This window comes from Taudactylus pleione, unplaced genomic scaffold, assembly GCF_031769625.1.
Source record: "Taudactylus pleione unplaced genomic scaffold, aTauple2 ptg000019l, whole genome shotgun sequence".
NCBI lineage: Eukaryota > Metazoa > Chordata > Amphibia > Anura > Myobatrachidae > Taudactylus > Taudactylus pleione.
In genome coordinates this window covers 21,739,349-21,759,092 of record NW_028284421.1, presented here as the reverse complement: position 1 = coordinate 21,759,092, position 19,744 = coordinate 21,739,349, and the positions used below count along the sequence as shown (strand labels likewise).

General features: G+C 46.9%; 1 protein-coding gene across 5 annotated transcripts in view; it reads right to left on the bottom strand.

Moving 5' to 3' along the window:
- CPEB1 (cytoplasmic polyadenylation element binding protein 1) overlaps positions 1-16,741 on the bottom strand; it is a 112,222-nt gene extending 95,481 nt beyond the window's left edge. For all 5 annotated transcript variants that reach the window (XM_088443655.1, XM_088443669.1, XM_088443661.1 and 2 more), the window contains exon 1: positions 16,641-16,741. In XM_088443655.1, coding sequence (XP_088299781.1) covers positions 16,641-16,655 — 15 coding nt within the window. In that variant the 5' untranslated portion in view covers positions 16,656-16,741. The remainder of the gene's footprint in view (positions 1-16,640) is intronic.
- Positions 16,742-19,744: the final 3,003 nt, after the last annotated feature.

The following is a 19,744-nucleotide window of genomic DNA, read 5'->3' as shown; positions in this document are numbered from 1 at the left end:
CCCCTCCTGGGGTGCAAGCAGAAATCCGACAAAAGTACAGGCGTGATGCTGCCTTAGCGCAGTGGAAAAAGCATTGAGCCAAGAAGTTTAGTTGGAGAATGCCTGTTCTAATGACTAAACATCCTGTTCGAGGGGGTGGGAGAATGGGCATTTACTGAGCTAACAGCGCACAGAATTGAACAGCCCCAGGTGCTCCATCCTGGCACTATTCAATCGTTGAATTGAATAGAGCCCTTTGCTTGGGTCTGATAGAGGTCCTGTGCAAAAAAAAAAAAAAAAAAACTGCAGGGGTGGGCCGCCTCAGGAATGAGAGGGTGTACCCATGGGAGACCACTTCTTGTACCCAGGCATCTGGTCTGACATCAGAACTGGGTGAACCAAAGAAGTCTGCCTCCCACCATGGTGGTCCCCAGGGGGAGGCCCATCCCGTCAGACTGGAGGCTTGCTTCAACTTTGTAAGTGGACGTCTAGTAGCCCAGGCTTGTTTGGTACTAGGTTTGGAGGCCTTTGTAGATTCTGATTGCTGTGGAAAAACTGACCTTTCGCTTTCCCCTGGGGACGAAAGGAGGACACCCAAAGCTTCGTAGTAGACGCAGAGGGCAAGAACAGTCTTAGAAGCTGCCAAGGTAGTCACAATTTTTTACAATTCTGGGCTAAACATGTTCTCCCCAGAGTAAGGCAGAGACTCCAAAGCCTTTTTAAAGTCAGAGTCTGCCTTCCATGAGCGAAGCCAAATGATACAGCGGGCTACCACAGAAGTAGCAGAGGTTTTGGAAACAGATTAGTATCCAAAGCAGCTTTTCCTAAATAGGAGGCTGTACCCCTTATGTGAGAGATTAAGTGCTCCTAAGCAGCATCAGAGGGAAAATGAGAGATGGTAAGACCTTACCTTTGTTATTGCTTTCTTTGAAGTCCATAGGGTCCACAGGGTTGACCTTGGGGTAGAGGTTGGGAACCAAATCCAGGCACCATGCAGTTAAAGCTTTCAGCTCCCAGGATGCACTGGTCCACTCCCTATAACCCTGCCCCCAAGCCAGAGGCACCTCAGTTTGTAAGTAGCCGGAGGAGGAAAGACTGGAAAACTCAAGAACCATACTCACAGAAAGATTGAAAACTGGTGACCAGTAACAGCCCATATGAAGCCAGGTGTGTCAGGGCAGGTGCCCTATGGACTTCGAAGATGGATAACAAAAGGTAAGTTCTTACCATATTTTTCTTCAGGGTCCATAGGGGGTCCACAGTGTTGACCTTGGGGATGTCCCAAAGCAGTCCAAATAAGGGTGGGGACGCTCCTGTGATGAGGAGAATCAGTCACCCAAAGGAAGCATCCTGAGAGGCAAAGGAATCCAATGCATGGAACCATAGAAAGGTGTGGACAGAAGACCATGGCCACCTATCAAGGCAGAACAGCAAAGGCGCCACAGCCAGAGTAGAATAAGTATCAACAAAAATAGAAAGGCCTACCTATGAGGAGGCCCCTGAGATAGACACAAAGCCATCTAGCCAATGTCTGTTTCTCAGTCGCCCATACTTTCCTGTGAAATGTATAGACCACAAAAAAAGTGTCAGATTTCCTGAAGGAACTTGAATGGACCCTGCAAAGCCGGGGAGGCTGGACCAGAGTCAAAGGTCACCCCAGCCGAGAGGACTGGAGACTGAAATGGCGGTACAATAAGTCTGAATAATATGGAACTTAAAAACCACTTAAGGAAGAACACAGGGCAAGTGCGACTCACAACCCTGTCTTGGTGAAAGATCCAGAGCCACATGAACGCTCCCAATTCCGACACTCTCCTGGCAGATGCAAACGCCATAAGTCTAAGCCATAAACCATGCAAGGGCTAATCAAGAGTAGTGGCTCAAATGTAGGTCCCAGTAGGGCACAAAGAACCACCGCCCAAGCCCAAGGAGCCCCTAGGGGGGACAAAGAGAGGCAGAATTCAGAAAACACCCTGAAGGAGTGTTTTAACACGAGTGGAGCAATTCCACATCCGAACCATACTGACCGTCCAGGCGGAGGCCCAGACCCCAAGCCAGCTGGAAGGAATTCCAGAACTTCTGGAAATCCTAAACACCTAGGGTATTGTAGCTATAGGTACGATAGCTTAAGAATTATGTATGCCACATTCTGTGGAAGCTCCCAGCAAAGGCTGACAAACATGCTCCAAGCATCCAGATTATGACAGAGCCAGAGAATCCGTAGGACTACAGTAGGGACGCAGTCAAAGACAGGCGATCCACATCCAGGGAAAGGCAAGGACCCTGAAACCAGTCCAGATATTGAGGTAGCTGGAACGGAGTGTCAATGGAGACTCCGAAAACTAAGAACCAGTGATGACTGGGTAAATCTGGAGCCACCAACAGGACAGTACCTCCGCCTCGATCGAGCTTCCGAATAACCCAAGACCGGAGGAAACAGGCACACAAATTGGAAGGACCACTCCACTGGCAATGTGTCACCGAAGGTTGCTTAAGTACCTCCAGTTCTGGACCCTAACACCGGCCGTGCGTGATAAGAGTCAGGAGGCCATGAGAACCACCTCTGGAGGCCCCCTCTGCTCAGTGGGAGTAGAAACCTCTTGGAGAAGAGACCAATCCCCGGGATGCACATCGTGATGGCTGAGGAAGTCCGCTTCCAAATGGAGAACTCCCAGAACGAACACTGCAGAGATGGCTGGGAGGAGACCCTTGGTCCATTTCAGAATGTGACATTCCTACCATTGAAGCCACTGTTGTGACATTGTTAGACTGAACCTTTACAGGTTTACTGTTAGGCCAGAGCGAGGGCCCAAGACAGCTTGAAGTTCTAATAGAGTTGCAGTAGTAGGGACCTGTCACTGCGCCCCAGAGACTGGTGTCCGTTGTAAGGATTACCCAGATCAGGATCCAAAAAGGGGTGACCGTTGGTGAGATGAGAAGGCCATAGCCACCTAGATAGAGACAGATCCACCTCCGGAGAGAGCATCATCGTCTGAATAGTGATCAGACAGAGAAACCCATTCCATCAGGAGAGGATCAGTTTTTGCACAGGCCTGGAATGGAACTGAGCATATTCTACCCTTCTGAAGGTAGACACTGGATACCAGAACCTGCATTACTGAGTGTAATGACACTTTTAGACTGCGGAGACATTCTCAGGATTCTCTGATTCTGAGAATCCAGCAGGGATCCCAGAGGAAACATACCTTGTGAGGGATGCAGGGAGGACTTTTTCCCAGTTGATTAACCATTTGTGCTTGTGAATGAAAGCAATGGTTAACTGGAAAAGGCTTTAAAGTACTGTGGTAATCCTGCACAGAGCAGGAGGCTGTCCAGATACAGGAGCAGTCTGATATTCTGAACAGATGGGCTGTCATAAGCCATAAACCTGGTAACCCCAGTGGGGCTGTGGACAGTCCAAAGCCCAAAAATTTTAAGTGTTGCTGTGGCACAGCAAACCTGAATTAATGCTGATGAGCGGGCTCTATAGGTACCTGTAGGTATGAGTCCTGACTATCCAGCGACACTATAAAGTCCCCAGGTTCCATAGCTCAGATGATGGAGCATAGGGGGTTCCCTCCTGAACCTAGGCAACTTTTAGGAATTTGTTCAGGGATTTCAGATAGAGGATAGGCCAATGAGGACCATTCACCTCTGCACCAGAAAGAAAGTAGAATAACCAATCCCCTGCGGAGATAGTGGGGCTGACATAACTACCCCTGATTACCACAAGGACTGTATAGCTTTCTGGATATAGCAAAACATGTGGGAGGCAGTCTGATCACTGAGAGGGCGTACCCACGAGAGACTTCAACTCTTACCCAAGAATCCATGGTGACTTGACACCAGCACTGGGTGAACTGAAAAAGTCAGTATCTCACTCTGGGATCCCCCAGATGAAGGCTTGTCCTTTTAGGCTGAAGGTGTATCCTGAGGATTAGAAGCAGATCCAGGTCTGCTTGGTTTCAGGTATGGCAGCCCTTGTGGAGGCAGACAGTCTAGGAAAGGACTGGCCTTTAGGCTTTCCCTGAGGACAAAAGGACTAAACAGATGTAGTCTGAGGCCTTGTAGTGGAAGTAGCTGAAGGTGGAAATGTATGTGATACAGGAAACCTTGCTCCAATCTTGTCAAGGTCAGGGCCAAACAAGATCTCCCCATTATAGGGTAATCCATTTTAAGGCCTATCTTGGAGTTCACCTCTACCATCCAGGAGCACAGCCATAGGGTATGGTGGGCAGATACATTCGAGGCCGAAACCCTGTAGTTTAGGAAGCTAGTATACAAAGTTGTTACTCCAACATATGAAAACTGCATCTTAAATGTGATCAGCAAGAGACATCTGATCCCCAGAAGTGGAGGGAAAACTGGTCTACAAATGCATCCGCACATCTCTCAATAGCATTAGCCACCCAAGTGAGCCATGGTTTGACGGGCAACAGGCCCTGAAAGAGTATTTTGATTTCAGGTAAAGCTACCACCTACGTATCCAGAGAATCCGTCAGAGCATGGATGGGAGGCATAGCAGCGCTCTTAGCCAGAGAAGTAACATGAGAATCCATCCCAGGAGTTGATTCCTATTACCTGCAATGACCTTCAGGGAATGGGTAACATGCCAAATGCTTTTGAGATACCTCCTATCCAGTGATTGCCAGACCCCCACCATGTGATCCACCCACTGGTCAGAGAGGGGGAAAACAGCAGAGGACACTAATGCTTAAATCTAGGGCGATTTGATTTAGGTGCAGGTTCAACATACTCTATAACTAGGATGGCCTTGAATCCGCCAGCACCCAAGCAGGGATAACAATACTTGTTTTAGGCTCCACCTCTTGTGAAAGGAATAGGAGTCTGAAACATCATCCAGTACTCCCTTGATCTGTGTTAGACAGCAGTGCAGACTGGGAAGTAACCACAAGGCGTTTATTATGCCATTTTATGTTTCATAGCCACCCAGGGTGGCTGTTATGGTAAATCCTGCAAGGGGAATGACAGACTGTTGTGGTACCTAAGGGAATTGCATGTACTGCAAAAAACCCTGGTAGGGAGCGATAGTCTGTCACAGGGGTAAACCGGAAGAACTGCGAGATAACCTGAGAGGAAAGGGTAGCATGTTGAGGCAACCCCAAGTGGGTTACAACTATGGACACCGCCAGGTGATCCACAATGGAAGCCTGGGTCTTGAGAAAACAAACCGCCCAAGGAGGTCCCGAAGGAGCCCGGCACCATACACAACCCTTCCCGAGTCAAATCCTCCATACACACACCTGCAGGATCGTCAAAATGGGTGCAGTATCGTGCTCTATTTCCTGGTCAGACCTATCTAATCATCCTCGTGGACATATCAAGCAGCATTATACTGGTACTGACTGGTGCAAAGATTAGCTGCAGGGACCCATTATCAGCATATGCAACACACAGTTCCATCTAAAATATGGCAATGTGTAGCACTCCACAGTATGTGACAAACCTCACAAATATTGGCAAGTATATATGTGAGGTCCCAGAACCACCCTAAGTACACCTGTATTAGGGCAGATTGAAAAGAAAAGGGATATACACTGACAGGTGAAAGAATAAAGCACAGACAGTCAGCACTAGCATAAGTCACATACAATGCAGAAATATAAATACATAAACATTCCATATAATATACTGCAAAAGTCACTACATTCAACTGCCCAGACTCAGTGTCTGGGAAGGCTATAGTGCTGTGTACACTGACCTAAACGGTGAGGTACGCAGGAGGACTGGACTCACTCATCCAAGGAGATCTGCTGCATCCATAAAAGAAAATGACCACCTGGAGACCTCAGAGGAAGCGTGGCCCACAGAGGAAGCAGCTCAGCGATGCGACTATAGCACTGAAAGGTGCACTGAGCTGAGGGGAGGAGCCGCTACAACAGGGAAGGCTGCCTCCCCTGGCCGGCTATTAACCCCCGGGATGCTGGCTCCCATTGCCGATCTTAAAGTCCCTGGTGGTCTAGTGGACACACGGGGTATTGGGGGGCCCACCACCACTGCCAGCACCTCCAGTCTGTCCCTGGAGGCATCGAACTGCATAAATGCAAGTGGTGGTTCTTGACCTTACCTGTCCCCATCGATCCGGCAGCAGCCCTGGGCACCCAGAGTCCAGCTAGTACAGACTCAGGGGTCCCGCCGAGATCCCCAGTTCTGTACTGGCATCTCTGCAGTGGTGGGGTAGAGGAGCAGCAGCTTGGATGTACTATGGACAGTGACGCTGCCACTCTGACTAGTCTAAAAGTAAAATAAAAAACCTTCTGCTAATCAGCCCCCCCTGCGATAACAGTGACCAACTCTGGCCAGACACCTACTCAAACTGAGGTGCCTCTGGCTTGGGGGCATGGTTATAGGGAGAGTGGACCCAGTGCGTCCTGGGAGCTGAAAGCTTTAACTGCGTGGTGCCCGGATTTTACTCCCAACCTATAACCCTGAGGTGAACCCTGTGGATCCCTTAAGGACCCTGAAGAAGAAATGTGTGTTTTAGGGCCTCTGCCCAACTCTTAATGGCTTTTGCCACCCAGGCCATAGCCTGGCAGGAAGAGTAGTAGCTCCCGTAAGAGTATATATACACTTCAGGCAAGCTTCTATCCATAATCTCCTTTAAGGAGGTTTCTGTATGGATAGGTAAGGTAGAATTCTTAACCGGGTTTGTCACATGGGAATCCACTGCAGGAGGAACTTCCCATTTAGTGCAATCAGTAGCTGGAAGAGGGTGGAAAGAAATCAAGTATTTAGGCAGCTGAAACATTTGGCATATTCCATGCTTCTCATTAGATCAGATAGCTGATCAGAGTGAGGAAACTCCAGCAAAGCTACCTTCTGTCGTTTAAAGAGGCTCTTTTGCCAGGAGTGGTTTCAATATCTTTAATTTGAAGAATTTATTTTGCAGCTCACTAGTTCAGGTATATTCAATTTAGAGGGGGGCTCCTCAGAGTTAAAGGTCTGAGTCTTCTGCCTCACCAGATAACTCAGAATCTGAAAGCTGGGTGGACTGGGAAGATAACAGCACGCTAAAGGAGGGTATCCAATACCAGACAGTGAAAAGACTGAACGATAACACTATTGTTAACTACACTGCAGGGTGCCCACACTGAACAATAGGTCGTTCAGTGCAGGTACAATCAATCATCTGCAAACATGCTGAACCTGACGATAGTCAGGTTGACCAGCATGTTTGAACGATGATAAATGTCTAAAAGATGTCTCAAAGACCCGATGTTCAAACGATTTTATCGTTATCGTTCAACTTCATTTAGTGGATACCCCCCTTTAGCAGTTTTATTATCTTTCTTGCAACATTTGTTGAAAGGCTGTAGAGGTAGCTGCCAGACTCTGCACAGAGGTAGAAAGTACATCTACTCATGAAGGCAAAGGAGGCACTGGATTTGCAGGGTGTACCTGTTGTGGCCATTCCATAGGGAGAGCTACCACAGGGACCACTAAGTGGTCCACAATTTTTTACATCACCTGTGAAAAAAGCCATGGGGGTCCTGATGAGAGGTTGCAGGGGCCAATGGGCCAGGTGCTGTATAAAAAGATGCACATAGACCATCTTGAATGAGATACTCTGGTTTCTTGCAAGTCCTGTTTAGCTTCAGAGTGTGAGCAGTAGCCTGCATGTTACTCTTGCCTTTGCTAGACATAGCTGCAAAGATAGTATAGCACACAATCTGGCAGTGCAGTGAGCAACAGATATATGTACAATATGGCGCAGTGCGCCACACAGCTATATAGTATGTGACAGCCCTCACAAATACAGGTATGTGAAGTACAGTGAACCCCCAATACCTCAGTATTGCAGGGTTATAATGAAAGAAAGGGAAAAGTATAAGCCAATAGTTGGGGGAACCAGCAGCGCTAGCACAAGTCACATACAATATAACTGCAGTGGGCACTAAATTCAACTACACAGACCAGTCGCTGGTAGGAAATAGCACTGTATAACCTGGCTCCTAGGAGAGGTATACAAGGAGACTGGATCCAGCATTCCCAGAGAGCTGTGGCTATTACAGAGGGAGGACATCTGCCTCCCCTATGCTGACAGCCACCGGGTGGCTGGCCTCAGCTGTCCCGTGCAGCAGTATAAGGCATGCCCTGGTGGTCTAGTGGAGTTCTGGACAAACCGGTATCTACATCAGCGCCTCCGGTTTGTCTCCTGAGACCAGAGGAAAGACTATGCAGATCCGATGAGCCTTCTGGGATAGAAGCTTTGCTGTTGGTGTCCAGTCCTCTAAGTCCTACCTACACCCATTGTCTCCTTGTGGAGCCGTATGGACCCTGAAGAAGAAATATTCAATTACATGCAACATTACATTGCATTTCCTGGCACGAAGCTGTGGCCATGTGTACATCACCAGTACATGCAGTAGCAATACATGCATTTTTCTGCAAACTCCTACAGGGGTGAGGGATAAAATGCACAATGTAGGGTTCCATTGCAGATAAATGGATGGACCAGTATGTATCAGTTTACTGGCCACTTTCTATAGAACAGAGGAATTTGGGATGGAAGCCCAGACTCCCTTGACAGATGTCACATTAGTTATAACTTCTGTATGTTTATATTTACCACAAAAGCAGTAAAAAGTGTTAGTAATTCAGATCTTGATATTAATCAAGAAATTGATTCATGGAGTCAGTTATATTTACTGTATAATTTGAGGTTTCTGATCACATTACAACATTATACATGGGGTCTGCAGTATCTGACAATGGTTGATCCAATTTTACTACATTTTTCCGCAAGATACTCGGATGTTTTATTTGGGAGTGTACAGCCGTGGCAGCACAATTCTGATTGCAGCCCTCCGGGCAGGCGAGCAGACATGTGCGATTATTCGGCACTTGGTGACCAAATTGGCGTTTTGGTACCCAAAGCAGGACTTTAAACTGGTTTTTACTTCTATGCAGCTAAACCCTGTCTATTTGGAGGGAGAGATGCAAGGGCCCCCCAAAAAATAAAATAGGATATCACCCTGATCTTCCGTCAGTTTAGATGGGAGCTGGGTGCAATAGAACAACTGAATTGCCTCCTCTGCTAGTAAAGTTAGTACGTTCTAAAGCAGTAACCACCTTCATGAACTGAAAGCTGCCCAACCCAATGGGGGGGGGGGGGGGGGGGGGGGGGGGATTCAATTCAGCACGATGTTGAATAACCCCAGGAAGGAGTTCATTGAGCTATTCAATTGACTGCGTTAAGTCATACTACAGGATTTATTGCAAGCAGAAATATGACTTAAGTGCTGCCTGTGATGCTGTTTTCTGGCTTAGTGCGGCACTACCAGCCTCGCGTCCGGCACTGTCAGAAAATGCTGGTTAGCGTAACTAGACACTCAGCTTAAGGCACAGTAACAGTCATTCTGACTTCTAGTTCTAGTCGGACTTTACAGTGCAGCGAATTGAATAGCTCCAGTAACATGCTGAATTGAATGGCCCCTAATTAAACCAATTTCTAAAAATCTGGTTCAAGCTGAAGGGTGTTAAGACTTGTCAACATTCGCAATGTTGACAATCAATACTTAGACTTAAAGTGTCAACATTTAACATGTTGACACCAACATGTCAACTTTTTGTTATCCGAACCTAAACCATAAAAAAAAAAAATATATGTTGACATTTGGTTGATATTTTAACCATGTTGACCTAATGCATGTCTACATATTTATTGTCAACCTAATGACCATGTCGACATTTAGGTGTTAAAAAGTCAACAGGATACCTGTCCCATTTAAGTGCTACATACAGTTTTCCCACAGCCCTGGCTAAAAGCCAAGAGTTTGAGAGTTGCGATTGGTCACAGCAATTACTATTTTAATGTATTGAGTTGCACCATCCAACAGTTCTCTTGAAGAACGGGTGGAAGAGATTCCAGGTACAAACATTAAAATATACTGGTCAATCTTGCAATCCACAATGGATCGCAAACACCATCGTATATAGAGAGTACACCCATCTGATTTACTGCAAATTAGGTGGGATGCACCTATGTGAGAAATGCGGTCAAACCCACCAAAAATGTGGTTTTAACTGCATTTTTCATATGCACCAAGCCTCAGATTGCAATGCATTCCAGGGCTTGGATGCGGTAGGTAATGCAATCTTCTGATGGAATTACCCTATAGAAGCCAATGGGCTTCTCTCCGCAGAGTGCTGTGAGGGATCCAATCGGATCCCTCCAAGCACCCCCTGCGGTACGTGCGTCATTCTGCACATTCGCAGAATGACACCAGAGGGACTTTGATCCGGAAGTGCCTCATTTGCAAAGGTAGCTTTTACCCATATAGCGTTCCTTTGAGCATTTCTACATGGATACCTGCATTACCAATGCTGGCATGCATGTGAAGAGCAGCGGGATACACCACATTCAGATTGTGACAAGTCATGCTTCCCGCCTTAGATAAGAAGATGCCACAGACATGCTGTATTGTAACATTAACCATGTATGATATACAGAGTCTGAACTGCAGATTGTACAGTGTGTGGCGCTGCTATATATTGTTAAATAGTGTTTGGTCAGCACATTGCTGAGGTGTGTACCCAGCTTAAGAGCCTCTGGGCTCCAGCTAGGGGGCTGAACACTGATTTTACAGTTAGTGGTAGTGAAGCTTTAGTACAGCTAAAACATTCATGCCACTGTCAGTTTATGCAAGGGATCTACCTCCAGACTGACAATCTAGTTTAGACCACAAGCATGCACACAAAACACCACATGTAAAATGAAAACACAAACTGCTCCCAAAAGACGGCAGTTCCTAGATGCAGGCTATACACTGCAAAGAGCATACATGTTAATGTAAAGAGAATAGTTTGCTGCAGAAGACAGGACCTTGTCAGAAGCAGCAACAGCCATATCACTTCCATTATACATACTGCTGTGATAAACTAGTTTATTTAATATTGACAAAACATGCACATTAACACTGATCATATGCCATAATGCTTCATAGCAGTCAATACAACATACATTATAAATCAGACCCACCTCTAGCCTGAGTCACTATCCCTTCTGCAGATGCATTCACTGCCAGCATGAGTAGCAACTAGTGGCATCAATGCCTGCACGAAGCACCTCCCCCCGAGAAGGGCAGTGAAAGGAATCTTATACTTCATCTCCATGACTAGGCAGGGTCTGATTGCACTAGACACTCCAATATAAAAGCTAAAAAAGCAAGTGGACCCAGACAATGCAACCAGGGAATGCTGATTAACCATATGAAAGATCCTGATTTACCCTTTATATAATTGCTGGGCATCAATCTGACCAAACTACTACTAGACTTATGTAAAAGGTTAAGTAGTGTCTACTTAAGTTCTGTAAATGCAGCCACACAACTCTGCACTAATGCCAGGGACACTAGACTATATAGGTCATCCTATCTGGCGGATCGTAACGACATAGTGGGTACAGTCTAGTGTGTACCTGCTATATTGCTGATGCGCACTCCCATGAATCGCTACATTGCCCGTCAGAACTGCATGCAGCAATGTGTTCTGCAAAAAGTGTAGCATCTCTTTGCAGGAATCATGTTAGATGACATTGGGCGGGATGCATGACGCATCGCAAATTGCATGTGAAGCATCCCGCCACTCACCACATGCATGTCAGCATTAATTACACCAGTATGCATGCAGGAAACCTCAAAGGACTTCTCTCCCCACAGGGGAGATGGGAGGAATCCAATTGGATCCTTTCCAGGGGGGGCGTTGTGAATAGAAACCCATAGGCTTCTATTGGGCAATACAATCTAAAGTTAGCAATGCCCACTGCATTCAAGCGGACTTGGTGCATTTGAGAAATGCAGTCAAATCCCACATTTCTGACATTGTCTTCTAGTGTACACAGCTTTAGGGCTACTGGGCAGCATGTAGCATTGTTTGTACAGCTGAATATTTTGTATCTCCCATTTGCACACAATATAGCTGAACAATGTTTTTTACCCATATATTGCATCTGCCGTGCTGCACGCAATATTGTACGGATATATCATTCACATTAGTGTGGACACAAGACCACATGTTATGTTAGCCGCAGGAATCATTGCAGACATCAAAACTGGGCAGGCATATTTAAATAGTTCTGGCCGGACATATTGTCTGAAAGCTTGGCACGTGTGTACGCTAATTAAATTGATCAGGTCAATGAGTCATTCTAGTGTACCCACATAAAGGTGGGTACACATCTGATAGATATCTGCAGATCAAATGATCTGCAGAATAATATGTGCTGCATACAGTCTGCCCGATCAATCATACTAAGTCATTCAGACATATCGCTGGTACACACTTGCCAATGCACACAATACACTGGCCGCTCAATTGAACGGCCGATATGTTAGCCAGTGTGTACCTAGCTGAAGAAACCAAGCAGAAAACAAAAAATGTGTTACATTAAGGAAGATGGGGGGGAATTTAATTAGCCACAGTAGTTTACTGCAGGTTAATTGATCCCCCAGGGTTATCCCATTAGCCCCGAAGACAGACTGCAGCACTGCACTTTCTGCATATTTTCAGGTCTGAGCAGCACGAAAGATACACGATAATTAGCCTATCAGATACAAACAATGGCTTAACAGATGTGTCGGGGCGCTTTTCTCTGGCTATGGGAGGGAATTAAATTGTTTGTGGCCTCGGCCGATGGTGCCGGGTGCCCGATAGAGCAAGTCAATTATTGCAAGTGAATATCGCACCCTGATATACCGTCACTGTAGATGGTAGATAAGGGGCGATAAAACAAGTCACCATATCCAATTACACTGACCAAAAGCCTAAAAAGTAAAACCACAAAATTCAAATATAAAAAATAATTTTCCAGTTCTTTAGTTCGTTATTCGGTATAAGGTGAACCAGAAAGATCAAGAAATAACTTTAAGAGGGAGATTGATTGTTTTGGGCATCCAGCACTTACTGTGGATTTCTACTTGCACCTTCCTGTGTTGTAACAGAAATTTGCCTAAAGTAGGACTTTAGAGCTGTGCTCAAGTACAGACCGCACGATATGTCGTCCGTCGCATCGTGGGTAGGCTAGGTGTACTTTGTTTTAAACATTCCATTTGTTTAGTTTAAGACAAATTAGCAAAATAAATTATATTAGGAAAACATGCGTGTAGAATGCAGATTTAAGCAGTTTTGGAATGATGAATTAATGCAAAATCAAGAAGGAAGAATATTCATGGAGTTCACCAAATACAAATGTATCATTTGCTTTAGCTCACATTCTACCATTAAAATAAAATTGTCTATTTTGGATAGATTATATCTGCAATATGGTGTATAAACAAATAAGGCATAATTTCTGTGAATTCAAAGCCTTCTGAAAAAAAACAAACAAATTAGCTGTAAATAAAGAAAAGATTGAGGTTAGTACAGGACCAGTAGAAAATGTGCATTATATTTACAGCTATTGAAAGGGAAACCTGGCTTAAAGCTGCCCAATTAACAAAACAAGGTCATTTAAATAGAGTTCTCCAGCAAGTCAGCATATTGTCCAATTGTGAAAAGTTAAACTAGGTATACACTTTTACAATTATACTTGAAATGCGATTCTTTTTACAGGTAAGCTGGGTACACTGTATAACCCAGCGATGGAATGACCCTAAAGAAACATCACACACATTTTATGACAGTGGGCAATGTATTGTTACATGCGGCATTTAACAGTTCATTGCATCATCCCATCTCCCGTGCAGAACAGCAAAGGCACGCTATGATGGATGGATCAGCCGTACACTATATAATGTGTAAAATATATTGTTCTGATCTACATTGGAATGACCTCATTACACTTAAGATTCAAAGGCCAAATGAACATGCAGATTCATGTGTACTCTACCATGTTATCCATGATCATCTTCTCTTGAAACCATCTGATGAAAAGGTTGTGACTGCAGGAGCAGCAGAATGATTGATGGTGCATACAAACTTCCAGGTTTGCCAGACACTGCACCATCAAGTAAATATTAGGACTCCCATAAAACCAGATCAGCAGATGAAACTGGTTTTTGGAGATAAAACATGACCATGGGTGCGTACAAGACGTACCAAGAGGCTGTGAAGCTTATGATCAATTCAGATGATTGTATAGTTGTGTTACTAGTCTATGTCCCATCCCAGCCTGCGAAAGATGTCAGGCTTTTAATACAACCACTTTCCCACCTTCAGCTCTAATATCATAAGGTATGGGATCGCGGCAGTCAGAATCCTGAGTACCCCAATGCTAACCCTTACCCCTAACCCTCCTCACCCCCCTAATGCCTGAATCTAACCACCCCCTTGCACCCTAAACCTAGCCATCCCCCCCTTAATGCCTAACCAGATACATAGCTTCCGGATGCAGACTGTCAGTATTCTAGAGCTGGGATCCCAACAGCTGCCAATATTTTGACAGTCGGCATCCCGTCTCCCGGGATGCTGACTACCTCCCCAATGTCAGTCTCAGAGGGCTTATATAATCTACGTCAGTGGTTCTCAAACTAGGTCCTCAGGACCCCACACAGTTCACGTTTTGCAGGTTACCTTGCAGGTGCACAGGTGTAGTCATTACTCACTGACACATTTTAAAAGATCCACAGGTGGAGATAATTATTTCCCTTGTGATTCTGTGAGAACTGGAAAATATGCACTGTTTGGGGTCTTGAGGACAGAGTTTGAGAACCTGTGATCTACGTTAACTGATAAGTGTTAAAATTGAGCAATTTAGAAACATGTCTAGTGCTGTGCAGTGTCTCGTTGCTGCATCTTTAAAGAAAACTAACTATGGGAGGAAACGTGGGGTATAAGTTCTATTTATGACAAAGGAGGGGAAAAAAAGAAAACCTCCCTTCGGACAGAGAGGGCCAACACCATCTTTAGAAAACTGTTCAGGGCTTGCCTCCATTGGTTAAGATTTCAGACTATTAAAGTGCCCCTTAACACTGCTCCCACAGAAAACTTCTCGAACAGTGGTTGCTCAGGAAGCAGGAGCATATTTACCAAAGATATTTTGCACAAAATTCACTGCAAAGATGTATTGGAAAGGGATCCTGCTAAACTCATTTACAAAGCTCTGGAATACAAAGCAATCTGAAGCTTGGCCCCAGCAGTCAATGGGGCAGATGTATGAAGCTCTGGGAAGTGATAAAGTGCAGAGTGATAAACGACCAATCAACTCCCAACTATCATATTTTAAACAGTCTGTAACATGACAGTTGGGAGATGATTGGCTGGTCGTTTATACCCATCTGCCCTGTGGTAGCAACTGCTATAACTGTTTTAAGGCCTTCGCATTAAGAGCTTAAGAATGTCTTTCCCGGAGTCTCAACATTCATAGATCCATATGGTCATTTACATTATGGCATTGTGGGTTGTGGAGATATTGTCATGTCGCAACTGCCCCTTTTAAAGGTGGTCCTTGAGTAGGACCTGGTGTAGAAACTGGCCAGCCAATAGAGCACAAAGCCATATAATGGTCCGAGACCGCTTGTAACAAAAAGACCTCCGAACCCTTTACTTATCCTGAGCGGAATATATAGACTAGTGACACAGTGTAACAAGTCACACAATGCATGTTTCAGAGGTTAGACGTTCCTACTCGACTGCACGGGAAAGTAATAACACGCACATACAGTACACACCACTCCCATGTATGCTGCGCAGGAAAAATATAACACGCACATACAGTACACACCTCTCCCATGTATGCTGGGCAGGAAAGACAACACTAACATGCAGTACCCGCCCCACCCATGTATGTTGGGCAGGAAAGATAATAACACGAACACACAGTACACACTACGCCCCACCCATGTATGCTGGGCAGGAAAGATATACAATACCACGAACATACAGTACACGCCCCACCCATGTAGGCTCAGCAGGAAAGCTATATAATAACACGCACATACAGTATACGCCCCACCCATGAATGCTCAGCAGCCGGCTTGCACTCCGCACTTGTAAGGAACACGCTAAGGAATCTTTCCGCCCTACACAACGGGAGGGCCACACGACGCAGAGCTACCGGCAGTCGATGCCAAGGAGCACCATAGGACCTACATATACAATAAACAGTGAAGCGCCAGCACCTGCAAGGACCACATGCTTCTAGCTTCTTCCCGCCAGCAGCTCTCCGCGGGGCGTGGGCTATAGAACGTGGGACCAGAGGTGTGACATCACTAGCCAGTCACACAGTTACCCCCTGACAGCACTTGGGGGAAATGTACCAAAGCTTGGAGAGAAATGAAGTACCAATACGCTCCCGTAATTTTAGTGCTTGAAAAAAAAATACAAAAAAAGACAGGAGTCTATTGGTTGGTACCTTCTCGCGCCAAGCTTTGATACATCTCCCCCATGATAATCCAATTGTCCGCCATAGGGTCTCACGTAGAATCTGCATCCTCCAAATGAGTACATTCAGAGTGACATCAAATGTGGAGGCTGGAGATCTGTACGGAGGCGGCTGCTATAGATGCATATAGGTTAGTATACTTAAATTACCAGTGTACTGACTGAGCCAGCGTGTTAGGAGTCAGTGGTGCTTTCCGTGCCCTACACAGACTACAGTCTCCTCACCTGCTGATGCTATATGCACTCACCCAGCATATAGTGATTTGAATTGCACGCAGTTTACATGGTTACTATAGTTACACGGTCAACCAGTTCCTTACCAGTGGGAAAGCCATAGCACAGGTTCTCTATATGCAGATTAGATTTTCTATTAGCCTCTATATCCGCTGGCCTGTTGTGGCTTTCTGAGATATTTCTTTTAAATGAGGCGAGTTCAGGCACAAGAGACATTTATATCTCCCGCCCTAATGACCGGTGCCGGCTAATGAGCAGCACCTGCAGTGAGGCTGACGGAATCTGGTTGCTTGCGCTCTGCAGTGAACCGAGTGATCTGGGTGTTCCTTCCTACTACTCAGTGTAGGAGCCTGGGGCTGCACTCGTGCACTGCAAGGCACATTGGATAGAGCACAGCAAATAACACGAGATGGATGCAGGAGTGCTGTGCCACTTTTATTATAGGTGTCAAAGACAACTCAGAGCATGGCACAGTCTTGTGCTGGTCACTCACCCACGATTGGTCGTTGAGCTGTATTGGTAACCCTACCATAAGGACATGGGTGAATTTGTTTAAATAAAACAAAATATAAGAATTCCAATTCCAACCACGTGTTTGCTCATGAGAGGAACCACATTATTATCAGCAGAGTGTAGCGTGACAGTAGTACTGTCAGAAATATGTGTAGCACAATGGACCTCATTAAGAGTCGATCGATCGATCTGAATGAGGGCGACCACTTACTTTTTTAAGTGCCGCCTTCTGGTCGATCGCTAGGCTGTGGGTTACCACCCACAGCTCTAGCGACCGACCAGGGTGATGGTCGCGATGGTCATCACCGGCTCCGTCGTGCGCATGCTTTGTAGGGACCATCGATCTGGTTGCGACCCATTGTGCTTGGTGCAGAAGTCCTCCAGATATGGGGCGGGATGCACTATGGTGAAAAATGCGGTCAATAGATTTGACCGTATTTCCTGTATGCACCAAGCTCTGGAAAGTTTCATTCCCGATAGGCAACGCCATCTTTAGGCATCTTTTCTGAGTTTTTGCTGAGAGGGACCCAATAGGATCCCTCCCAGGCTCCCCCGCAGCTCGCGCATGCACTGGCCTACAGCCACGCATGCGCAGAGGGACACCTGGAAGCAGGGACGGACTGGGGCGCGCACTCGCGATGGGGGTGTGGTTGATTCAAGAGGTCGTGCACCGACCCATCACTGCCGCCACCCCTTCCGTCTCCCTGAAGTCACATAGTAACTCCGGAGGCAGGGGGTGGAAGGCGGGGACACTTCCGCCCTCCTCGAGCCGGCCCTGATGCCATCGGCCCTTCTGGCTTTTGCTAGAAGTGCCTGATGGCCAGTCCGGCCCTGCCTGAAAGGCCCCACACTGCAAAGGACAGCTCTTATCAGGAGAGTTGCCCTTTGCTGAAACCATCATGCATATGGTGTTAATGCTATGCATGCGGTCAGTGGCGTTAAACCCATGTACATTTGTATTAGTCAACATGCTGATATTGTTTGCCTAATGCAGGTCTTGGTGCTTGTAGTGGTTAGTCCACACGTGGTATGCTTAACCAGTTCGTAGATTTATATGTAGCAGTACACGTCCACTTTACTGCCTTGCTCATAGTACACGTCCACTTTACTGCTGCAGCGGTGTGTGCTCACCCCCCACAGCCAGCCATCAGATGGGCATCGGAATCGAATCCATCAAATTGGAAACATCGATGGTTGCTAACCATAGGCTTCTAATGTCCATCCCTAGTGTGTGCAGTGGCGGGTTCGGCCGGGGGGCAGGGTGCCATGTGCCCCCCGGGCCGCAGCGTCATGCGGGCCGCGGGCAGTCTGTGTCACTGTGACACAGACTGCACCGCGTGTGTAGCGCTGACCGGACGGAGTTCGGTCAGCGCTACACAGCACAAACACACAGCCGCCGTAGCCGGCAGCTGTGTGTTTGCTTTAGCAGCTGATGAGAGTCAGACAGACTCTCATCGGCTGCTGCTCCCACTGCCAGAGCCGGACATCTTCCGGCTCCCGCAGTGGGTAATGGGAGTGACGGAGGAGCTGATCTCGGCGGCGGGACCAGGAGCAGGAGTGGGTGTCAGGTAAGTGTTTTTTTTTTTTATATTATGTGTGTCTACTGCGGGGGGTCTGGCACTATAAGGAGGAGACCACGATTGGGGGCACTACAAAGGGGGGGACTACTACTACTGGGGGCACTACAAGGGGGGACTACTACTACTGGGGGCACTACAAGGGGGGGGACTACTACTACTGGGGGCGCCACAAGGGGGGTACTACTACTGGGGGGGACTACAAGGGGACTACTACTAGGGGCACTACATAGGGGGGAGGGGACTACCACTGGGGGCACTGCATCGAGGGACCACTGCTGGGGGCTCTATATAAAGGGCAATAGTGGGGGTACTGCATAGGGGGAAGCCTACAACTGGGGCCACTATTTAAGGGGGACTGCATAAGGGTTACCACTACTGGGGGCACTATATAAGGGGCTTACTACTGGGGGCACAAGGGGCACTGCATAGGGGGCACTACTCGAGGCCTGCATAAGGGTGTCCTCTCCTGAGGTGGGGGGGGCGCCGTAGCACGCACGTTCTTTCGGGCACCCTGGCTACACGCTACTCCTCTGCCAGGGCCGCCTGCATGCATTTGCCCCCCAGGCTAAAAGTTGCCAGCCAGCCCCTGAGTGTGTGTGAGACAATGGGTGACTGCTATACACCAGCATAGTTGCCATATCTATCCAGTTTTTAATCTTCATTGGATGCAGATTAATTTTTTCATTGTTCAGATCAAAGTCCGGTAACAGGAAGGGAGTGGCATGCTGAAATTTGTTGCACTGTTTCAGTCTGGTTTTTTTTATCACCTGAACTTACTCTCAAATGCTGGCCATGCCCCCTCCCCATGTGTGCTTTAGCAGAAGTGGGTGGGGGGCACTGTAGCATGCATTTGCTCCAGGCACCACAGCTCCATGCTACACCTCTGGCAGCACCGTGCCATTCCCTGGCTTGCGAGGGGCAGCCCCTTAATTGGAAGGAGCGACATGACGTTGCAGTGCGGCAGGGGATGGCTGGACGCCGCGGTGGGGAAGACTGGGAGCTGTGGCTGCTATATTCCTGGTCAGTGTGCTTGGCTCCTCAGTAAAAAAAAAAAAAAAGGCAGATAGCTGCTTAGAGCAAGTGGTGAATAAATGCCT